The 20,143-nt window shown below is 53.3% G+C and overlaps 1 protein-coding gene across 10 annotated transcripts in view; it reads right to left on the bottom strand.

Moving 5' to 3' along the window:
- Positions 1 to 20,143, bottom strand: part of RGS3 (regulator of G protein signaling 3) — a 149,109-nt gene that overhangs the window by 9,089 nt on the left and 119,877 nt on the right. For 8 of the 10 annotated variants that reach the window (XM_081527905.1, XM_081527910.1, XM_081527920.1 and 5 more), the window contains one exon: positions 6,681 to 7,643. The exons of 1 other annotated variant lie outside the window; for it this stretch is intronic. In XM_081527905.1, the coding sequence (XP_081384031.1) occupies positions 6,681 to 7,643 (963 nt within the window). Of the gene's footprint in view, positions 1 to 5,801; positions 5,871 to 6,680; positions 7,644 to 20,143 lie in introns of those variants that run through there. One more of the 10 variants, XM_081528012.1, reaches the window with a different exon arrangement.

Below are 20,143 nucleotides of genomic sequence, written 5' to 3'. Positions count from 1 at the left end.
TAAGTAAACAGAACCTCAGAGAAGTTAAGTCATCTATCTGCCCAAGGACACCCAGCATTTACATGACAGCTGGAATCTAGGTCTGTCTGAATTTAAGGCCTGTTTCTCCACCAGAGGATGCTGTTACTCAGATGTAAGGACAGGACATATTTTGAAGGTTTTCAATGAACGACTCAGGGGAAATGCCGCCTCTTTCCCGAGAACGCTGCCCCACCAAGGTTGTAAACACGTGTGTACGTGCACACACAGGCACACGCCCAACTATGGTGCGGGACTCCGGATCTACAGTTTGCAGCCTGGGTATAGATGCTGCCTCCACTAACTTTGGAGACGTTCCCAGGCTTTCTCAGTTTCAGCTTCTTTAGCTCCAGCAGAGGCATCCACCCTGCTGTTGGGAGATTCACCAGGATAAAGTCTGGGCCCCCAAGGCCCAGACTGGTACACAGGGCCTGGGGGTTACCAGCATTCACCGCCCAGTAACTGCTGTCACTGTCACGCCCTTGCACACAGGTCACAGTTGTCTGGCCTGGCCAGGCAAGGCCTGAAGCCCCCACCCGTGGGAAAGGGCCCAGAGCGCTGGGCTTCCTCCCATTTAACCTCAGCTTCCGCACTTTATGGCCCCACACAATGGGCCTAGGGACCACTCCCGCCCCGCCCGCCACCCCCAGCCTCTGCACTGCTGGGAACGGGGCTCTTCCTTCCACTGCTGGGAGGGGGTCATCTTCTCCAGGGTCGGCTCTCATCAATCAGCCTGAGACAGGGGCCAGGGAGCTCAGGCCCTGAGAGTCGGCCTCCAAAGTGGCCAGCAAAACCCACACACCAAGAGGGTGCTATGTGCCAGAAAGAGACTGAGATAGAAAGTCGGGGCTCTTATTTCCAGTCTCAGAGTGGCTCCCAAGCCTCCTGTCTCCGGGAGCTGCAGTGAGGTCGGCCCGAGGCTCAGCACACAAAGGGTCTCTCCTTCCCATCTACTCCCCTGCTCTGCTCCTTAGCTCCTCCGTGCTGAAAGGGGACTGGGGACGAACTCAGAACCACTTTGCCCGCCCTTCACTCCAGACAGAGGTCCCTGAGGCCCGCCCAGCTGCCACCCGGCCACCTCCAGGGACTGGAGGAATAATTACTGTTTATATTGTAATTATAACTATTATAATAGTCATGGTTAAGAGTTAAATGCTAAACTGCCTGATTTGAATCCTAGCTCAGTCACTTATTAGCTAATCGACTTCGGCCAAATTACATCTCCTCTCTGTGTCTCGGTTTCTTTATTTGTAAAATGAGGATAGCGATGGGACCTACCTCAAAGGGGTGTTATGTGGATTAATGAACACCTGTGGAAGTGTTTGATAACTAGTAGCTACGGTGGTGTGAACTGAAACTGCCTCCTGCCATATCAATAAACAAGAACTGTCACAGCCTTCAGTGATTTCTGGCTTCCAAATGTGAACGATGGCTCCCAAAACTGCAGTCCAGCGGATGCTGCCCCCCACTACCAACAGTGACTGCTGAGGAGCTGGGGAATGCAAGAAGTAACTATCTGCCAACTCCTAATGAAACAGGATTGGCCCCAGACAGCTAAGGTGCACTGAAAGGAATGAATTCAGTGAGCCCAGAGGCTTGCATCTTCCCATACATAGAATGCTAAATTCCTTAACTTGATACATGATCTTTGATGTTCAGACTGTCTGCAAACTTGTATATAGCTTGACTTCCCCTCCTGTCTCCTTGGAGCAGTTTTCTCAGATCTGAGATGCTATCTCCCAGGCTCGGAGTCATTCCCACCAAACAAAATAACTCTCTACTTACAGATTGTGACTATATTTTTTAGTGGTTAGAGCTGTTACTCACTTTGTGCCAGGCAATGTGCTAAAGTGCTGTGTCATACTTTAATTTAACCTTCTCAACAATTCTAAGAGCTTTTTGCTGTTATTTCCCCCCAGTTTACAGCTGAGGAAACATGCCCAGAGCCGTGTGTTAAGTCACTTCAGTCATGTTCGACTCTTTGTGACCCCATGGACTGCAGACTGCCAGGCTCCTCTGTCCGTGGGATTTTCCAGGCAAGAATACTGAAGTGGGTTGCCATTCCTATTTGCCTGGGCTCTCCGAGCTGGCCAGAAGCAAAAAAATTTCAGGTCTGGCTGCAGACCCCACCCATGACTGAGGGGTCTCCTATAAGCAGGGCCTCACCTGATTCCCCTGTTGGTCCTGACCTGACTTCTGGGGCCACGTGGCCCCGCCTGGTTCCTCTCTCTGACCCAGACCATCCAGGCAGACCACATGGAACTTTGTAGAAACACTGGGGCTAAACTCTACACTTACTTGTTTAGACAGAGGAACGAATCCTTTAGGCTTTTTACAGGTAGGAGGCTGGAAGGTGCTATCATGAATTGGAGCTAGAAGGCATCTTAGGGGCTCCCTTGTCTGACCTGTAGCCTAGGTGGGATACCTAGTGCAGCAGGGCGGGCACCCTTCACTGACAGCCTCTGCCCAAGCTGGTTTCCTGCAGGAGGGGAGAAGGAAGCACCGCCAGGGAGGGGCCACAGCCTCTTCTCCCCGCTGTCAAAGAATGACCCATGATTCTGGGCTGAGCCAGGCCAGGCTAGGGTGAAATTCACAGATGCTCTTGGAGCTCCCTGACTCCCAGGAAAAGGACAAACACAGGCCCAGAAAATCTGTCCTGCAGGACCCTTTTGGAGCAGCCGGCAAGACACGGGTCTGGCAGCAGAGGGCACTGTGGGACAACTCAACCCAGCAGAAGAGCCAGCCAACCTCAGGGGGTGACCCACGGGATAACCCCAGGGGATCTTCTCTTCTCTAGACCTCAGGCAGCCCACCCATAAGATGATCGTGGCCAAGTCTTCCATCTCTCAGATCTGTCTGGTTCAGATACTCCTAAACACAGCAGAGGGGAGAGGTAACACAGGGATGGTCGCCTCTGTGACAGACAGATTGCGCTATGGCCAGCCTCGGTTTAGCCACACGGCAGTACAATGACTGGCCGAAGGCCACAGTAGCTCTGTCTGGCCCTCCTGGGTCTCATTGTATCACAGGATCACTACCGTGGGCACAGAGCTGTCAATATACTACAGTCGTCTTGAATCCCTGGGACAACTCCCTGAAGACTTAGCCACTCCCGTTTTATAAGAGAAAAAAATCGAAGCTCAGAAAAAACCAGCTCAGTAACTTGGCCAAGGTCTCAAGACCAGGAGGGAGGAGGCAGAGCTGAGACTGAACCCAGTCTGTCTGACTCCACAGCCCGAAGACCTCACCCCTCTCCTCTTCATCTCTTGCCTGGCTCTGCCTGGAAACTGTGGTTGGTTGGCATCCGTGGACCCTTCCTGAAAAGCCAGGCCCAAACCGGGAAAATGGAAGTCACAGGAAAACCTGCCGCCTCCCCCAGCTGCCAGTCGCCAACCGCCCGTCCCTCACCGGGTAGAGGTGTGCGGGGTTTAGGACAGGCTCAGAGAGGACTGGACAGGGTGAGGCCACTGTCCAGCTCCATCATCACGTGGCCTGGGACAAACCCTTCTCACTAGGCTTCAGACTCCCCACTGTAAGATGAGTTCGACTGGTCCCAGCCTGTGGCAGTGCTGTGAAGGCTAGAAAGGGGGGCTGGAGACGCCCAGTGAATGCTGGGAGGACTGCTACTACTCTTGCTGTCCTCCTTTTTCTCATCATAACCATTGTCGTCAGCATGATCCCAATTATGGAGAACCCAGCGGCAGCTGAGTGCCAGGCACTGCTCTGAACGCTTAACCCAAGTCAGACTCTTTAATCTTCCCAGTAACCCTACGATAGAGGTATTATTTACTCCTAATACCCATTTTACTGATGAGGAAACTGAGGCTCGGAGAAGGGCAGGGATTTGCCCAAGTCCCACTGCCACTGAGGGATGGAGGGGGGCCAGGGTTTCTGTCCAGCCTAGACCACACTTCCCCTTGACAAGGGTTAGCTTCTTACTGAAGCTGGCTGTCTGGAAGGAGGAGGATAGGAACAATGCTGAAGGACTCGAGGCCTGGTAAGCAGAAGACAAATGGTAGGGTGGCAGCCTCTGAGGTCCCTGCCAGCTAGTCACTCAAGCCCAGGAAAGGGGGCAACAGGCCAAAAGAGGGTGGGGGACGGGAGGATGCCAGTGGGAACCTTTAGCTCCCAAAGGAGGAAGCTGGGACAGGAGAGAGCTGGCCTAGGCCTGCTGGACTACCAGGCGGAAATATCTGCGCCTCAATTGGAGCTGAGATCAGCTGGTTTGGGGAACTAGAAATGTATGTGAGAACGTGTGTGAATGTATCTGTATATAAATATCTGTACCCAAGCAAGAGGGGATGGGACAGAACTTGGAAGGGTCTGGTGGGGACAGTGAAATTGGGAGGCCCAAGGTGGGTGTGGGTCCTTGGACCTCAGCCGTCGTCCAGAGGAGAGTGTGCAGGCCTGGCCTGAGTCGGCCTGAAGCCTCACTTCAGTAGGACAGAGGTCTGGACTCCTCCCTATAGAAACTGCCTCCAAAAAAACTGGCCTTAGCTGGTGATATTCAAACTATGGGAAATGTCCCAATCCCTGAGAGACTGGTTTAAAATGCAGGGTCTGGGCACTGCCCCCTGGAAATTCTGATTCCAGCTTCTAGGGAGGGGAATTAGAAATCTATATATTAACGACCTATTCCCCTGCTGATTTTGGAGCACATCAAAAGTGCTTACAGATGAGGGAATAGATCCAGTTCCCATGCCTTTAGGATTTGGTTCTAATTCCTGTATGCAAAGTTTAAGGCCCTTTTCTGGAGGGCCCCAACCTACCCTTCCAGCATAGGCACCTTTCAGCAGAAGATGTTCTCCCTCGTGCCAAGTGGCTTTATTGCTAGTGGCTGAGAAGCTACAGAGGCTTCTGAGGCCATGTCTCAATTTGGTGGGGAAGTGTGCTGGAATCCATTAGTCATGTCTGCCACAGGTTTGGAGGCAGGAATGGCAGCATGCATGCCATGCATCAACCATCCGTGCACTTTAGAAATCTCTTGTTCTAGCCAAATTAACTTCTATAGACAGTTTAGTCCAGGTCATGTTCTTTCACAGAATGCCTACCTCATCCTCTCTATTTATTCTAAACCCGCTAAACTTTCAAAGCAAAGCTGAGGAGCATCTTTTGCCAGAAGCCTTCCCTGGTGGCCCTATGCCCTGGGGTCTCTCCTCCCTGAACTTGCACCATCACCCCCCCCCCAAGCCTCACAATAGTTGTCATAACAACACCTTGCACCACACTGACTGTTAGCACCTCCACAGCATTTGCCTGGCGCCTAGACTAATGACATCAGGCATCAAGCTCTTTAGAAAGTGAAGTGAAAGTGTTAGTAGCTCAGCTGTGTCTGACTCTTTGTGACCCCATGAACTGTATCCTCTGTCCATGGAATTCTCCAGGCAAGAATACCAGAGTGGGTTGCCATTCCCTTCTCTGGGGGATCTTCCCGACTCAGGGATGGAAGCTGGGTCCCCTGCATTGCAGGCATATTACTGTCTAAGCCACTAAGGAAGCCGCAGGCTCTTTGTCTTCACCCTCAATTGCCATGGGTTGCGAGTGCTATTAATCTCTGCTTTTCAGAGAAGACGCTCAGGCTCAGAAGGGCTGAGTGGCTCATGCAAGACCACACAGTAAGTGAGGGACAGAGATCAGATTCAAACTGGCTAGTGGGTCTCAAGGGCTTCCCAGGTGGCTCAGTGGTAAAGAATCCGCCTGCCAAAGTAGGAGATGCAGGTTCGATCCCTGGGTCAGGAAGTTTCCCTGGAGGAAGAAATGGCAACCCACTTCAGTATTCTTACCTGAAAAATGCCATGGACAGAGGAGCCTGGCGGGCTACAGTCCATGGGGTCACAGAGCTGGACTTGACTGAGCCAGTGAGCATGAGCATGGTTGGGCTTCAAAGCCATGATGCAGCCTTTCCATTGTTAGGCCATCCCCCTGGCCCACACAGAGAACACAGTCCTCACAGGCTGAGATCAGCCTCATGCATCTCTGTGGCCCCTGCTGTGGCATAGAGCACAGGGCCTGGCACACAGCAGGAAATCAATAAACACTTATTCATCTATTTATAAATATTTGCAAGAGGCAAAGAGCATGGCGGTTAAGAACTCCCGCCCTGGAGCCTCATTCTAATTCTGGTTCAGACATTTATAAACTGTGCAACCCAATGTGAGTGACATAACCTCCCAGTACCTCAGTTTCCTCATCCGTAGCAGGCAACAACAGTGTCTACCTCATAGGGCTGCTGTGAGAGTTAATGAGTTCATATAAATTGCTTAGAATAATGCCAGCATGGAGGAAACACAGGTTGCCACGCTTGTGGGCTGACAGATTTCTAGTCTGGCTAGGCTTGGACCAAGTGTAAGTTATAACTATTTCTCCAGCTAGCATGTTGGATCTTATAGATCCAAATATACCTGCTCTACTTTCGGTGGATTCCCCTGGTAAAATGGAGCGGTAAGAATAGCTGGAGTCAGAAAGTCTTGCATTTAAGTCCAAGTTCTGCCTTCTTGATCCCTCTGGGCCTCAGTTTTATCATCTGTTAAAGGGGTGGAAGGCTTATTGGAAGGTTGGGACAAAAGCAGAGGTGGGACAAAGCCAAGACTCATTCCCTGCAGCACTTGGACCCATCCAACTCTGTCATGCGCCCTGTTCCCCTCCACCCTTGGGCTCCTTACCTTCCTGTGTCCTGTGAAGAAGAGAGAAAGGTGATGCATTGAGCCTCCATTGCGGCCCAGCTCCTTCTTGAGGGTGCGAGGGGAAGGCATGGCCCAGGTGGACGCGGTGCCCTCGCCATCCGAGCAGTGCAGGGTGGTGTCGGAGGAGAAGCAGGGCCCACGGTTCTCCTGCAGCAGGCTGCCCTCGCTGTGCGTCCGGCGCCGCAGCGAGTTCTGCACACGCAGCGAGAGGCCACCCTCGGCACCCTGGCCCGTCTCGATCATGCTGCTGCGCTTGGCCTCCCCACGCTCTCCGTAGTTGTCATCGCTTGTGTCCTCATCCTCGTCCTCCTCCCCCTCCTCGGCCTCCTCTGCGTCCTCCTCGTCGCCCGAGCTGCCCCCCTCCGCCCCTGCCTTCTGGCTGTAGGTGCTATCCAGCCGGACCTCGGGGATCACAAAGTTCGGCTTGGAGGCCACGGGCAGGTTCCCTGTGGCTGCTGGTGGGTCCCCAGAGCTCGTGGTCTCCTCAGCAAGGGGCTCAGCTGCCAGGGGAGCCTGGCTGGGGGGCAGGTCTTGAGGGGGTGGAAGGTCCTGGGCAAGGGGTTCCTGGAGGGCAGGGAGGTCTTTGCTGATTAGAGGGTCTTGGCCAGGAGAGGGTTCTCGCCTAGCAGGAAGGTCCTGGCATGGAGAGAAGACTGTGGCTGCAGGGTGTTCCTGGCCTGGTGGGGAGTCCTTGCTGGGCGAGCGTTCCTGGCCCATAGGAGGTTCTTTGCAAGAAGGTGAGTCTTTGCTGGGCGTTGATTCTGGGCCAGCAGAAGGTTTCTGGCCAGAAGAGGAGTCCTCTTTGGGTGGAAGCTCTTGTCCGGGAAGAGGCTCCTGGCCAGAAGAGGGGTCCTTGCTGGGTGAGGGGTCCTTGGCACCCAGCCCCTTCCCTTCCTCCCCGGGCATTTCCTTCTTCTCATCCGCCTCTGACTCCTCAAACATCTGTGAAATAAAGAGAAAATGAGAAGGGCTTACAAGAGGAGGCTACGTGTCAACGTCACAGAGGCTGAAAATGAGGCGGCAATCCGAAACCTGTACCCCATGGAGTGAAAGCCGAAGAGCACCATGGAAACCTGACAGCCCCTCTGGCTTAGCTGAGTGTGGGCTTCCCACCCTTACTGCCTTGCTGGAAACTTGCTCTCCATCAAAACATGGTCGGTCATTTACGGGAGAAGAGGGAGAGGTTAGTTACCATTATATGGCTCCTCTCATGTGCCAGGAGCCATGGCAGATTAAATCCCTCTTATGTAATGTTCCTGGGGGCTTCCCTGGTGGTTCAGAAGGTAAAAAAAAGAAAAATCCATCTGCAATGTAGGAGACCCGGATTTGAGCCCTGGGCCAGGAAGATACCCTGGAGAAGTGAATGGCAACCCACTCCAGTATTCTTGCCTGGAGAATCCCATGGACAGAGGAGCCTGGTGGGCTACAGTCCATGGGGTTCGCAAAGAGTCAGACACGACTGAGTGATTAACACTAACTAACATGCAATGTTCCCAATGGCCCTCGAAGGGGAGTGTCACGGTCCCTCTGTAAGTCTCTCTGTGAATAAATGAGGGGCAGACAGCCTTGGCCTTCATGGACCAGAATCAAACCAAGCCCCAAGCCAGAGCAACTACCAAGTGAGAGAATCCCAGACCCAGCCAAAGGATATCTTCCACCTGAACCAAAGTCTTTTAAAAGAGCCTTAGTGAGTCATTTGAAGAACTTGCTCTGAATGTTCAGCTCTTTTTGAAACTAGTAAACTGGAAGAAAACCAGAATTTCAAAATACTGCGCATACCTGTACTCGACTGATGTCATAGACACGTGGAACCTCACTGAGGGATCACTCACCCCGTGCTTTTTAAACTGTGTTTGGAGGAACCTCAGGAGTCGCACGTACAAACAAAAGAGGAAGCATTCCTGCCTCACACACCACCCTCAGAATCCTTGGAGTTTTTGCTGGGTTCCTGTAGATTTCATTTGCAAAGGGGAAAATACTGCCCTTACTCTGAGTCTGAAAAGCAGCTATCTCACAGGAAGACTGGGGCTCAGAGAAAGTCAGGGGTGTCCCAGTATCACAGCCACACAGGAAAGTGGGTCAGGCTTGGGTTAGGCTGCCCTCCCCTCCCCATCCCAGTCAAGGACCTGGAGTGCTGGACTGGGAACTGCTCAGAGCCCAGGTTCCGTCCATGAAGAGGCCACAAGGACATAGAACTAACGAAAGAGGAAGATGCCACACATTTATGGGAACTGTACAGATAAGCGTGCGCGCGCGCGCACACACACACACACACACACACACACACACACACACAGAGGCAGAGAATTTCAGGGTAAATGCCTCAGAACATAGGTTAAGAGCTCTTACTGTAAAGACCACTGATGTCCATTTGATGTATGAAGAAGCTGGGCCCAAAGAGCAAGGACTTACCCCCTATGGCACAGCTGCCAGAGACTGAAAGGCCATGCCTGCAGCTGGGAACGCTCTTAAGCCCTGGGCCGGCCAGGCCTCACATCTGGGAATAAGGGCCCAGCCGCAGCTCAGGGCAGCTGCCGCACCCACGTGTCAGGGGTCACAGTGGTGTCTGGGAGCAGCAGAGTGGATGTGAAAGGCCAGTGGGGTAAGAACCACCGCCTGGGAGAATGAAAGTGAAAGCCCCTCCCACCTCCACCTCCACCTCCACCTCCACCTCCGGGGTTGGGGGAAAGAGAAAGTTGCTGAGCCAGGAGGGGGAGCCTCAGAGGACTACAGGATGATCTGGCCAGAGTTTGGTTCCCAGGTACAGGCAAAGACAGGGGCCCACTCACCCCGAGGACTGCCTGCCCTGCAAATCCTGCCCGCAGCTCCAAGGTGCAGACTTATCCACCCAGGAAACCCTCAGACCACACTGCCTCAGACGCGGGAACTTTGGCGAGCCCATATCCCCACTGCATAGACGGGGAGACTGAGGCCCAGAAAGGAGAAGGGGCCAACCTAGAATCACACAGCGGGGCCAGGAAGAGCCAGTCCCTAAACCCTCTGGACCTCCAGCTCGCCACCTATGAAATGGGATAACCAAGGTACCCAAGTGACACACGAGGAGAGTACACTATAAAAGTCCAAAGCTCTGAAATGGGATGGTGGTGGTGGCGTGGTGGTTGTGGTGATGAGAACAATGTTCACGAAACTCAAACAGTGGCACATCTTTCTCATGGACCCCTGGAAGCAAACTGTTAAGGCTCCCAGAATCGAAGTTGGCAATTGTGATTCCAGGCGCCCCAATCCAGGAATCACATCTGGGAACCTTAGTTTGTTCCCAGGGGGGTCAGAGAGCCCCTCTACTGAACTGACAGGAAGACAGAGGGCCCAGCCTGGACAGTGACCTAGGGACTTGACCAAAGGCGCCCGTAAAGGCAGGGCTAAGCTGGGGTTAGAGCCTGACTCCTGGCTCTTTCTTCCCAAGCCCCCTTCAGATCTCAGTTCCCAGGGCAGCCCGGCCCCTGCCTGCCCCCACCCACCAGTGAGCTTTCTCCATCAGAAAAAGCAAACTGTGGGCAATGCCAGCCCCCTGATGTCCCACATTCTCTCACCTCCCCTTCTGCCAGACCCCTCCATCTGGAAGCACCGACAGTCGGAAGCAGCAATTGGTGCCCTCGGGGCCTGGCGCTGGGCCCTGAGAGAGGAGCAGGCCACCTTTCCCCTTCCTGGGGGTGGAGTGGGGCCAGGGCCGTCACCAGCAGTGACTGCGGCGAACTGCCTGCCCCTCAAGAAAGTGCAGCACCAGACCCCAAACCAGAAATGCAAGGCAGCCTGCCTCTGCCAATCCCTACTCAGCCAAAGCAAACAAAGCCGGGAGGGGAAGGGCCTCTGTCCTCAGGGAGGCCCCACCTCGGGGACGCTGAGAAACCACTTAGGACCCAGGGCTCTCACAGCACCCAGCGGTTCCTGTTCAGACGCCCGACTCAGACTTTGGTTTTGCTTCCAGCAGTCATTTCCTAGCTGTGCGAGAGTATGGCCAAGCCTCCCGAATTCTCCGAGCCCTGATTCCTTACCTGGAACGGAGCCGTGATATCACACCAAACTCACAGGACTAAGTTCACGCTCTTCACGGGGCATGGCCCCAAAGAAGCATTTGATAAAGCGGGAGTTATTCTTAGTATAGGCTTATCTTTGTCATTGTTGTTGAGTGGCTCAGTCATGTCTGACTCTTTGCACCCCCATGCACTGTAGCCCGCCAGGCTCCTCGGTCCATGGGATTCTCCAGGAAAGAATACTGGAGTGGGTTGCCGTCCCCTTAGAGATCAGGAAACTGAGGTCCCGAAGGCTAAGGGAATTACCTAAGAAATGGGGGGCTGATTCAGTACTAGAACTCCTGTCTCCCAGTCAAGGGTCTCTCCCCACTTCCCTGGATCTTTATACACAAGGGCGTGGGGCTCCAGGGGTCTAGAGGAAGAGGGAGCGGGCTGTGAGCAATGGCCCTTCACCCAGGCCCATCCCCCACAGGGCAGACATGGGCAAAGAAAGGCCAGCTCAGAACAGACCAGGTTCTGTTTCGTGTGAGCGCCTGAGTAGGCTTGGTCAGATCTGTGTTCCTGAGAAAGCTGGAGTATGTATGGGGTACCTGAGGGGGCAGAGGGGCCTCTGGAACAGAAAACCTCAGAAACTTTAAGGGAGAAGGTAGCAAGTGAAGAGAATTAGGACGGGAAAGGAGATAAAGGTGAGAGCCATGTTACAGAATGGATGCCACGCATGAGCCGGTCCTGTGAGCAGCAAAGCGACACAGCAGAGCTGAGCTATGTGAAACTGCTCTGGGCGGGGCGACAGGATGCGGGGGTGGCGGGAGGACTGGGGTGCACGCGTCCACGCAGTCATTCATTCTCCGGGCACTGAGTTAGGCCCTGGGGTGGGGGTGGGGACAGCAGAGGGCAAGTCAGACGCAATCGCTGCCCTCCCCTGAGCAGAAAAGCAGAGGCTGGAGAACTGGTCTTAAGGAATGCGATGAGTGCTCTGAAGGAAGCGCAGGCAGCTGGGGACACCCCGTTAGGCAGCTGTTACAACAGTTGGGGTGCCAAGAATCCAGCCAAGGCAGCTCAGAGACGAGCTGACTCGCCCAGGGCCCTGGGTCTGAGCGCTCCAAGAAGCTGCCCTTCTGCTGTGGAGAGCGTGTATCTCCCCCATCTCTCCCATCCATCATTTCTTTGGCTCGGCTGGACCAGGGTTAATTCTCTGCATGTCTCGCCTGCTAGAAGCACGCAGGAAATGAACCAGGCCTTCTAAATGGAGCTGCTGTTTAGGATATAATCAAATCCTCTCCCCAGTCCAATCCAGGGCTCGGAACAGGCTGGGGAAGGGTGGCAGGTGTGACACCCAGAGGCCTGGCTCACACCACCTACAGGTCCCCTGGGCCCTGTGGTGGCAGACTACTGGAAGTGACTGGCCCATGCCACACAGCTACTAAACGTGGAGCCAGGTTGGCTGACCCCAAAGTTAACCTGCAGCTCTAACGTGACTCATCACCTCCACCACAGATGCCGGGCTCACATCTGCCCTCGAAAACCACTTCCTGCATTGGGCAGGGCAGGGCTGGGCTGGGGTGGTAGAGGTCGGGGTTTGGGGTGGGGGGTGGTGTGCCAGGGTTTGCCTCTATCTCAGGGTGGCCCTTCTGCAGGATTTTCAGAAAGAGCCTGGACAGAAGGCCGGAAGACCCCAGCTGGAACCCTCACCCCATCATTCGCTAGCTGTATGATCCCAGGCGATCACTGCTAGGGACCAAGTCTGAGAAAGGACAGGAAAGAGCTCTGTGAAAGGGAAAGCGGCTGGACAAAGGGAGAGGCTGTGAGATTCCCACCCGGCCAGTAGAGCTCCAGGCTTTCCTTTTAAGATGGGGGTGCTTCTTTGAGTTTGGCAAGCTGGATCAATGCTGGCTTCCGGGAACCCCCGCTCAGCCTCAGTCCAGCTCCTCAGGCCTGGCTTCTTGACACCAGAGGCTGGAACCACTGCCCTGCCTCTGCCACGAGCTCAGGGGCCTCCAGGCTGTTTTCCTCCCCAGCCCCCACTGTGATGGGTTTGGCAAAGTCCAGGAGGAGGGAGGCAGCACCTTAAAATGAGGAGAGCTCCAGAGACTGATCCCCTCTTCACACTTACTGGCTGGGTGACCTCAAGGGTAACTTCTCTGGCCCTAGTTTCCTTAGAGGTAACATAGCATGCCAAGGAGGAGTGACTGAGCGGACATCCACCCAGAGCTCAGCCCTGTGCTGGTACATGAAGTGCTCTATCAACGGCAGCCAGGACCACCGCAGCACGGCCCGGCTCTGACATTTCCTCCCCTGGATCTCCTCCAGCTGAGCCGATGACCCCCTCCTCCGCCCCATCAGGGGGCCTCTCAGTCTGTGTCCTGCTCCTCACACCCTGCTCCGGCCCCCTCCCTTGTGCACCCCTCCAGGCCCTAGGCAACAACCACCTGACGACACCCAGTACCCGCTGCCAGCCCAGACCTGTCCTCTCTCGGAATGTTCTAGCCTCTGTGGACATAAGAATAAGAAAGACATGATCCCTGTCCTGGTGGATCTCACAGGCTGGAGAGGAAGGACTGGCGTGAACCAAATCATCATCCACAGGAACAATCTGAAAAACACTATGATCCATAACGTCAAGGAAAACTGCAAGGTCCCTGTGAGAAAACAGAGGGGCGTGCGGGAGAGGCCACCCTGTGAAAGGACCCTGAGGCTGAAATCTACTCAGGGGGCAGGGATGGGCTCACAAAGGAGCAAATAGCACAAAGGCCAAGAGCCTGGAAGGTGAGCGCCCTTGAGGGCAGAGAGGACACCTGGGTGGTTGGAGCCCAGGCACAGAGACGGAGACCTCCCTCCGAATGGCCCACCAGTGTCCCCAACTCGACGTGCCCCATTCTGAACTCATGACCTTCCCTCCAGTCCACTCCTCCTCTCGGAGTCTCTGAGTCAATCACACCCCTACCAGGTGCCCAAACCAGAGGCCTGGGTATCATTCTCTCTTCTCCATTACCCCCACAGCCAATCAACAAATCGCCCTGATTATCTCTCGTAAAATCTTAGGAATCTTTCCACCAGGGGAGGTTATGTGTGTGCAGGGACAGGAAGCATGGGGAATGTTCTGTACTTCCCTCTCAATTCCTAAAACCACTCTGAAAAATAACATTGATTAAAAAAAAAAAAAGAAGCCACACTCTCTACCTCCACTGACCACCACCTGCCTCAGCACCACGTCATCTGACCCTGGGATTGACGCTGACCTCCCAGCAGTGGCCCACACTCTTCTGCTCACTCTCTGCATCCTGCCAGAGGAGTCTTCTAAATGGGAATCTGACCCTGTCACTCCTTGGCTTGAAAACCCTGGTTCCCCAGGGCCCTCCAGAGAAAGTCCAAACTCTGTAGCCCTAGAAGAGTCTGGGCTTTGTGGGCTTTGTCTCTCCCTCTAGGCTTACCTCTCCCCACTCCCCATTCATTCATTCATTGATGATAAATGAATGAATGAATGGGCAACCCAGTGAACTTCACAAACCATCTAAATTGTTATTACTCAAAGTAATAACTCATGAACCAGCAACAGCAGTACCTGGGAGCTCATATGAAATACAGAATCCTAGGCCTTAACGAGATTAGAATCCACATTTAAAGATCCCAGGTGATTCATTTGCATATTAAAGTCTGCAAAGTACAGATCCAGCCTATCAGTTCTCAACAGAGAGACATACTTTAGAATCACCTGGGGTGCATTTTAAGAATATCTGTAACTGGGTCCAATCCCAGACCTACTGGATAGGAGACCCCAACAGGAGGGCCCAGGCATCTTGACTTTTTTCGACTTTCAACTCCCCCCAGAATTCTGGGGAGTTGCCTCCATTAACAGACAAGGTGACTGAAGCCCAGGGAAGGGAGGCAATACGCCCAAGGTCACACAACAGAATCAGGACTGGAATCCAGACCAGAACTTGGTATGGTACCAATTCAAATACACAGTGCTCCCTCTGTAAGGAAGTTCATAAAGAAGCAGCAGCCCCTGGCCCACGATGAGTAGCCAGCAAGCCCGCTGGAGTCAGCTACCCCGCTCACGCTCCCAAATGCAGGAGGAGAGAGGGGGAGGAGGAATTTGACAACACACTGAAAATTCTCTGTCCCTGAAGAGTCACACCACAACTCATGGATCTGTCAGGGGCTCAGGAAGGCAGGCAACACACAATAGTGGGGAACATACCCATTGTACTGAAAGCAATACTGAGACATGGAGGAGAAGTAGCTCACCCCCTTCAGAACCTCTCAAGACAAAGCCAGCACACAGGGAAGAGGAAGCCCTGAGGACTGAGAAGAGAGGGGACCCCCTTTAGAAACCTTCCCTCCTCTTGGCGCGGTCACCTGGCTGAGTCAGAAGAACATGCCCTCAGGCCTGCCCTGTGGAGCCAGAGATGCTGAGATGCTCACTCCCCTCTGGATGCCCAGTTTCTCACCAGGCAGTCTTCCCCCGAACCCTGCAGCCCCAAAGACCCCTTCTACGCCCCAGCCCTCTTCTCAATCTGAAGGCCATGCGCGTGGACAGCAGAAGTTCCCCAGGCTCTTCTGTCCCCGTGGTAACTGATGCTTCCGCCAGAAGGTGAGCGCGGCCCTGTGGGCCTCTCTGGCCCCACCCTGGGTCTCTGCTCAGAAACCGGTTCTGCTGTGGGCTCCACCACCACTCCCTTACCCCCGGCACCCTCCTTCTCTCCCTGACCCGGGTGTGTGCACGTGTGCTTTCTCATTTCCTTATTATCTCACCCTCCTCAAGTCCACTTCCTGCCCATCCCGTGGAGCCCAGTTAAAGGCTCCCTGGGATGCCCTAGCTAGAGGGCTCTCTGCTCTCCTGCCAAGGCCCGGCCTGCACTGCTCGTGTGGCCCTGGGCAGGCTCTGCTTTGGCTCATCAGGACTGTGTCCCAGGCTCACCCACCTCACCCCCACCCCTACCCCCAGAGTTACTCAGCAAATACCTACCCAGCGCCAGCCATGTGCCAGGGCCTGTGTGGGGCGCTGGAGCCCAACGGTGGCAAGACACATGTCTCTCCCTGAAGGCGCTGGGGCTATGGGTGAGAGCACCAGGTGAAGGGTCCGTGTCAGTCTCCCATCCACCTACCATCATCTCAGGGGGTTATGGACGCACAGAGGCAGCAGGGAAGACCGGGGTGGCTCTTGGAGGAGGTGGGGAAGAGGACAGGAGAGGGTACCCAGGCCACAGCCAGAGACGACATGGAATATTTGAGGAAGCACACGGTTATGTTAAGGAATTCGGACTTTATCCCGAAAGCAATGTTTACTTGGTGTTGTAAAGATAGGGAAGGTGGAGCTAGAGATGGTGAAAACAGAAAGCAATGGAAAAAGAAGAGTGGAGATGGGAAGAGAGAAATCATTAAGTGAGCATCTACTAGACCGCAGGCACTGTGACAGGTGCTACACATACGTCTCAGGTGCAGCCACATTATGAGGTCAGTATCACTGGCCCCATTTTGCAAATAAGGAATCTGGGACTCAGATAACTTGAGAAACTTATGCAAGTTCAAAAACTGAGTAAGTAGAGGAGTCAGAATGGAAACATGGTCTGCCTGGCTCTAAGCTGCTCTTTCTGCGGCCTCCTGACCGCCTTTCCTGCCCCCTTCACTCCCTCTTCCTCTCTCCCTCCCTCTCTGTCTTCAGAAGACCTCACCAAGCTCCCAACCTGGGCCTGGCCAGGCAGTGCTGAGCAATTCCAGATGCCTGATCCCTGTTCTTACCCCCAAGTTAGTGGAGATTGAAGGGCAGGTGTCTGACTCACCCGGTGGGCAGAGGGCTGGTACAGAATCACCAAACCACCTCCGTCCCAGGGACCCCTTGATGTGTGGGAAGAGTCAGAAGCGTGTGGTTTCTCTGTGATGTTCTACACTGCTGCTACTGCTGCTAAGTCGCTTCAGTCGTGTCCGACTCTGTGCAACCCCACAGACGGCAGTCCACCAGGCTCCTCTGTCCCTGGGATTCTCCAGGCAAGAATACTGGAGTGGGTTGCCATTGCCTTAAGCAAACGAGAAAGCTCTGCCAAGCCAGGGGGACCCCAGAGAAGGGCACAAATGGCACTGTGGTCAGGAGACGAGAATCTGGAATCAGGCAGGGCGGATTGAATCCCGCTTCTTAATGGTGTGGCTAAGTCAGTGGTGCCTCCCTCGCAGGGATGCTAGTGGGCAGGAGGCAGGGGGCAGGACCTGGGGCATAGCCCTGTTCGGCCCATGGCCATGACCTTCCTCTTGCTGCTCAATTCTCCCTCATGGCAGGCACTGGAGACCAACCCCAAAATCTCAGGCTTAACTCCAAGCAACAGCTTGGAGATGGGAAGCACTTTCAGAGCCTGGGGTGAAGGAGGAAAGCCTACTGCTGGTGAAGAACAGGGGTCTGGAGACAGGCAAATACAGGTTCCTATCCTGGCCCAGCCACCAACTAGCTCAGTGCCCTGGGGTAGGCTGCTTTACCTCTTCAAGGCTCAATTTTCTTATCTGTGAAATGGTGACAGAGGTAGCAAATACCTATACCATGGTACTGTTGTGAGACCACCCAAACAGAGGGGCCTGGCACGTAGTAGGTGCTCAATGTGGTTGTGCGTGCTAAGTTGCTTCAGTCACGTCCAACTCTTTGAGGCCCTATGGACTGTAGTCTACCAGACTCCTCTGTCCATGGGATTCTCCAGGCAAGAATACTGGAGTGGTTTGCCATGCCTTCCTCCAGGGGATTTTCCTGGCTCAGGGATCAAACCCACATCTCTTATGTCTCCTGCACTGGCAGGCGGGTCCTTTACCACTAGCGCTGCCTGGGAAGCCCAGTACGTGCTCAATAAATATTTGCAATTGCAAGGAAGCAATCATATCTCCTTCTTTCATCATCATCATTACCTGTCCCCTCCCCTGCATTCCACTCCAGGAGAAAGCACTTAACATATTCTGAACACAGCCCTATGGTAGCGGCGCTATTATCTGTACATTTCAGGGTAGCAGATTGAGGCCTATGCGAAGGGCCCTGGAGGCTGGGGGGTAGCTGAGCCTGTGCTCAGCTTCCCTTAGGCTAGGTCAGTCTGGCTCACTGCATGGCCCCAGGTCAAGTGACTCCCCTCTCCAGGCCACCCTCTCCCAGAGGGGATCTGTCCAGCTCTGAATCTCAGCCAGCCTGGGAGGGTCTGTTCTCAGGGCCCAAGGTGAAGCTAGGATCCTGGTGGGTGCATCGAGGGCGGGAGGAGTAGAAAATGCCCCCTTTCCAGAGACCCATCCCCACCCTTGTCTGTCTGTTCCAGTCCCTAAAATACTCCTCCTTCAGGGCCCGCAGTGCTGGGGGCATCTGGGTGGGGGACTGGGGTAGGGTGGGGGAGAACACTTGAAGGTTTATCTGGCTACTTGAAGGTTTATCTGGGACTCAGCCTCAACCTGCAATCAAAAGTCAACCTCCAAGGCCCCAGGCACCTCCACCTGCTACCTCCGTCACTGCCTCCCCAAAGTGGACACCCTGTGTCTCTGCTGGGGGTGTCAAGGCTGGATTTGTCTGGGTTGACCATCTGCTCCAAACTCACTCTCCTTTCCTGGGGAGCCTGAGCACACTCCGCCTGCTGCTTAACCCTCCCCTTTCCTCTGAGACAGTCCCAGCTCCCTCCCCTACGTGTTCTGTCCCTGCCAACCCACCTCCCACCACACCTTCTCTCCCCTCTTCCCTCCAGCCAGGCTGAACTATTGGTAGTTCCCCAAACACAGTCACCTCTCAGGCATCTCTAAACCTGTGCTCACTGCATCCTCCCCTCCTCTGTCCACCTGAGAATTCCTACTTATCTTTCAAAGCAGCTTACCCACACATGCATTGCCCCTTGATTTCTGACAAAGGTGATGGTGACCAACAGTGAGAAAGGATGATCTTTTGAATAAACTGGATATCCACCCAGAGAAAATGAGTCTTGACCTCGGTCTCCAACCTATCTAAGAATCTATTTCAAGTGGATTTTAAAGCTAAATGTGAAACATAAAACATCCAGAAGATAACATTGGAGAATATATCTAAAACCTTGTAATAGGCAAAGAAACAGGATTCAATAAGCATTTTCCATAGGGACAAAGATTGACAGGTTGGACTGCACTAAAATGAAGAACTTCTATTCTTTAGAAGACACCATGAAAAGAGTGAAAAGGCAAGCCACTGAGTGGGAGGAGATATTTGCAATGTGCATGTCCAACAGTGAACACATATCCAGAATATTTTTTAAGTTCCTTCAAATCAATAAGAAAAAAGACAGAGGATCCAACAGAAAACTGAAGAAAAGACTTGAACAGGCACTTTCCAAAAGATTATCCAAATGAACAATCAACATATGAAAGGGTGCTAAACCTCATTAGTCACCAAGGAAATACAAATGAAAGCCACAATTAGATATCACAATAGCTATTGTCAAATCTGCTGGTAAGGACGTGGAGCAACAGGTGTTCTACATTTGTTTGAAGAGGGTGTACTGGTGTCACACTTTAGAAAAGTATACAATGGAATCTACTAAAGCTAATTATATATAACTTTATGACTCAGCAATTGCAAACCTTAGGTATTTACCCAACAGAAAAGTATATTAGTGTACCAAAAGACATGCATGAGAATATCCATGGCAGTACCGTTCATGATGACCTTCAACTGGCAACAACCCCCAAATGTCCATCAATGATAGAATGGATATAGTTACACAAAGAAATGCCACACAGCAATGGGGGTGAACAAAATAAGACTGCATCCAATAACACTGGCAGATTTCACCATCAAAATGCTGCTCCAAAGAGGTCAGCATAAAAGAACACATAATCAAGGATTCCACAGACACAAAATTCAAAACAGGCAACACTACTCAATGAGAGAAGTCAGGACAGGAGCTCTCTTTGAGGTGGTAGTGACTGAGGTGGGTGGCAGCCAGGGGGTGGGGGAGGTTTCCAGGGTACTAGAATGTTCTTGACCTGGGGAGTTTGTTCACTTTGTGATAATTCATCAGCTACATACTTCCGTCCTTGAAATGAAAGACATAATTTAACATTGCAACTTAAAGTTTATTTATAAAGCAAATAAAAGCCCTCATCGCAGGGTCTGATAGCACATTCCAACTGATTCCTCCCTGTCCTCCCTCCGAAAGCTGCTATACCACCTTCCGTTCAGTGACTGCCTGCGCTGTGTCAGGTCCCGTGCCGAGCACCTCACTCCACCCACAGCATCTCATCTGATAACAGCCACCAGTAAAGGAAGGTGCCAAGGGCACCCCCACTGCCCCCAGGACTCTGTGCCAGCGTGCACGAGCCCTCCCCCCACACACATCATCTTATTACCCCAGTGAGGCTGAGCCCTTGCCTAAGGAAACGCAGGCACCGAGAGATTCTGGGTCTTGCCCCACTGCAAAGTGGGGAGTCTTGAGCCCAGGCACCTGCACACAACATTATACAGCCTCCCCT

Source organism: Giraffa tippelskirchi, chromosome 1, assembly GCF_054371585.1.
Source record: "Giraffa tippelskirchi isolate mGirTip1 chromosome 1, T2T-mGirTip1v1.2.pri, whole genome shotgun sequence".
Classification (NCBI taxonomy): Eukaryota; Metazoa; Chordata; class Mammalia; order Artiodactyla; family Giraffidae; genus Giraffa; species Giraffa tippelskirchi.
The sequence above is the reverse complement of the archived record's forward strand: the minus strand, read 5'-3'. Positions and strand labels throughout refer to the sequence as shown.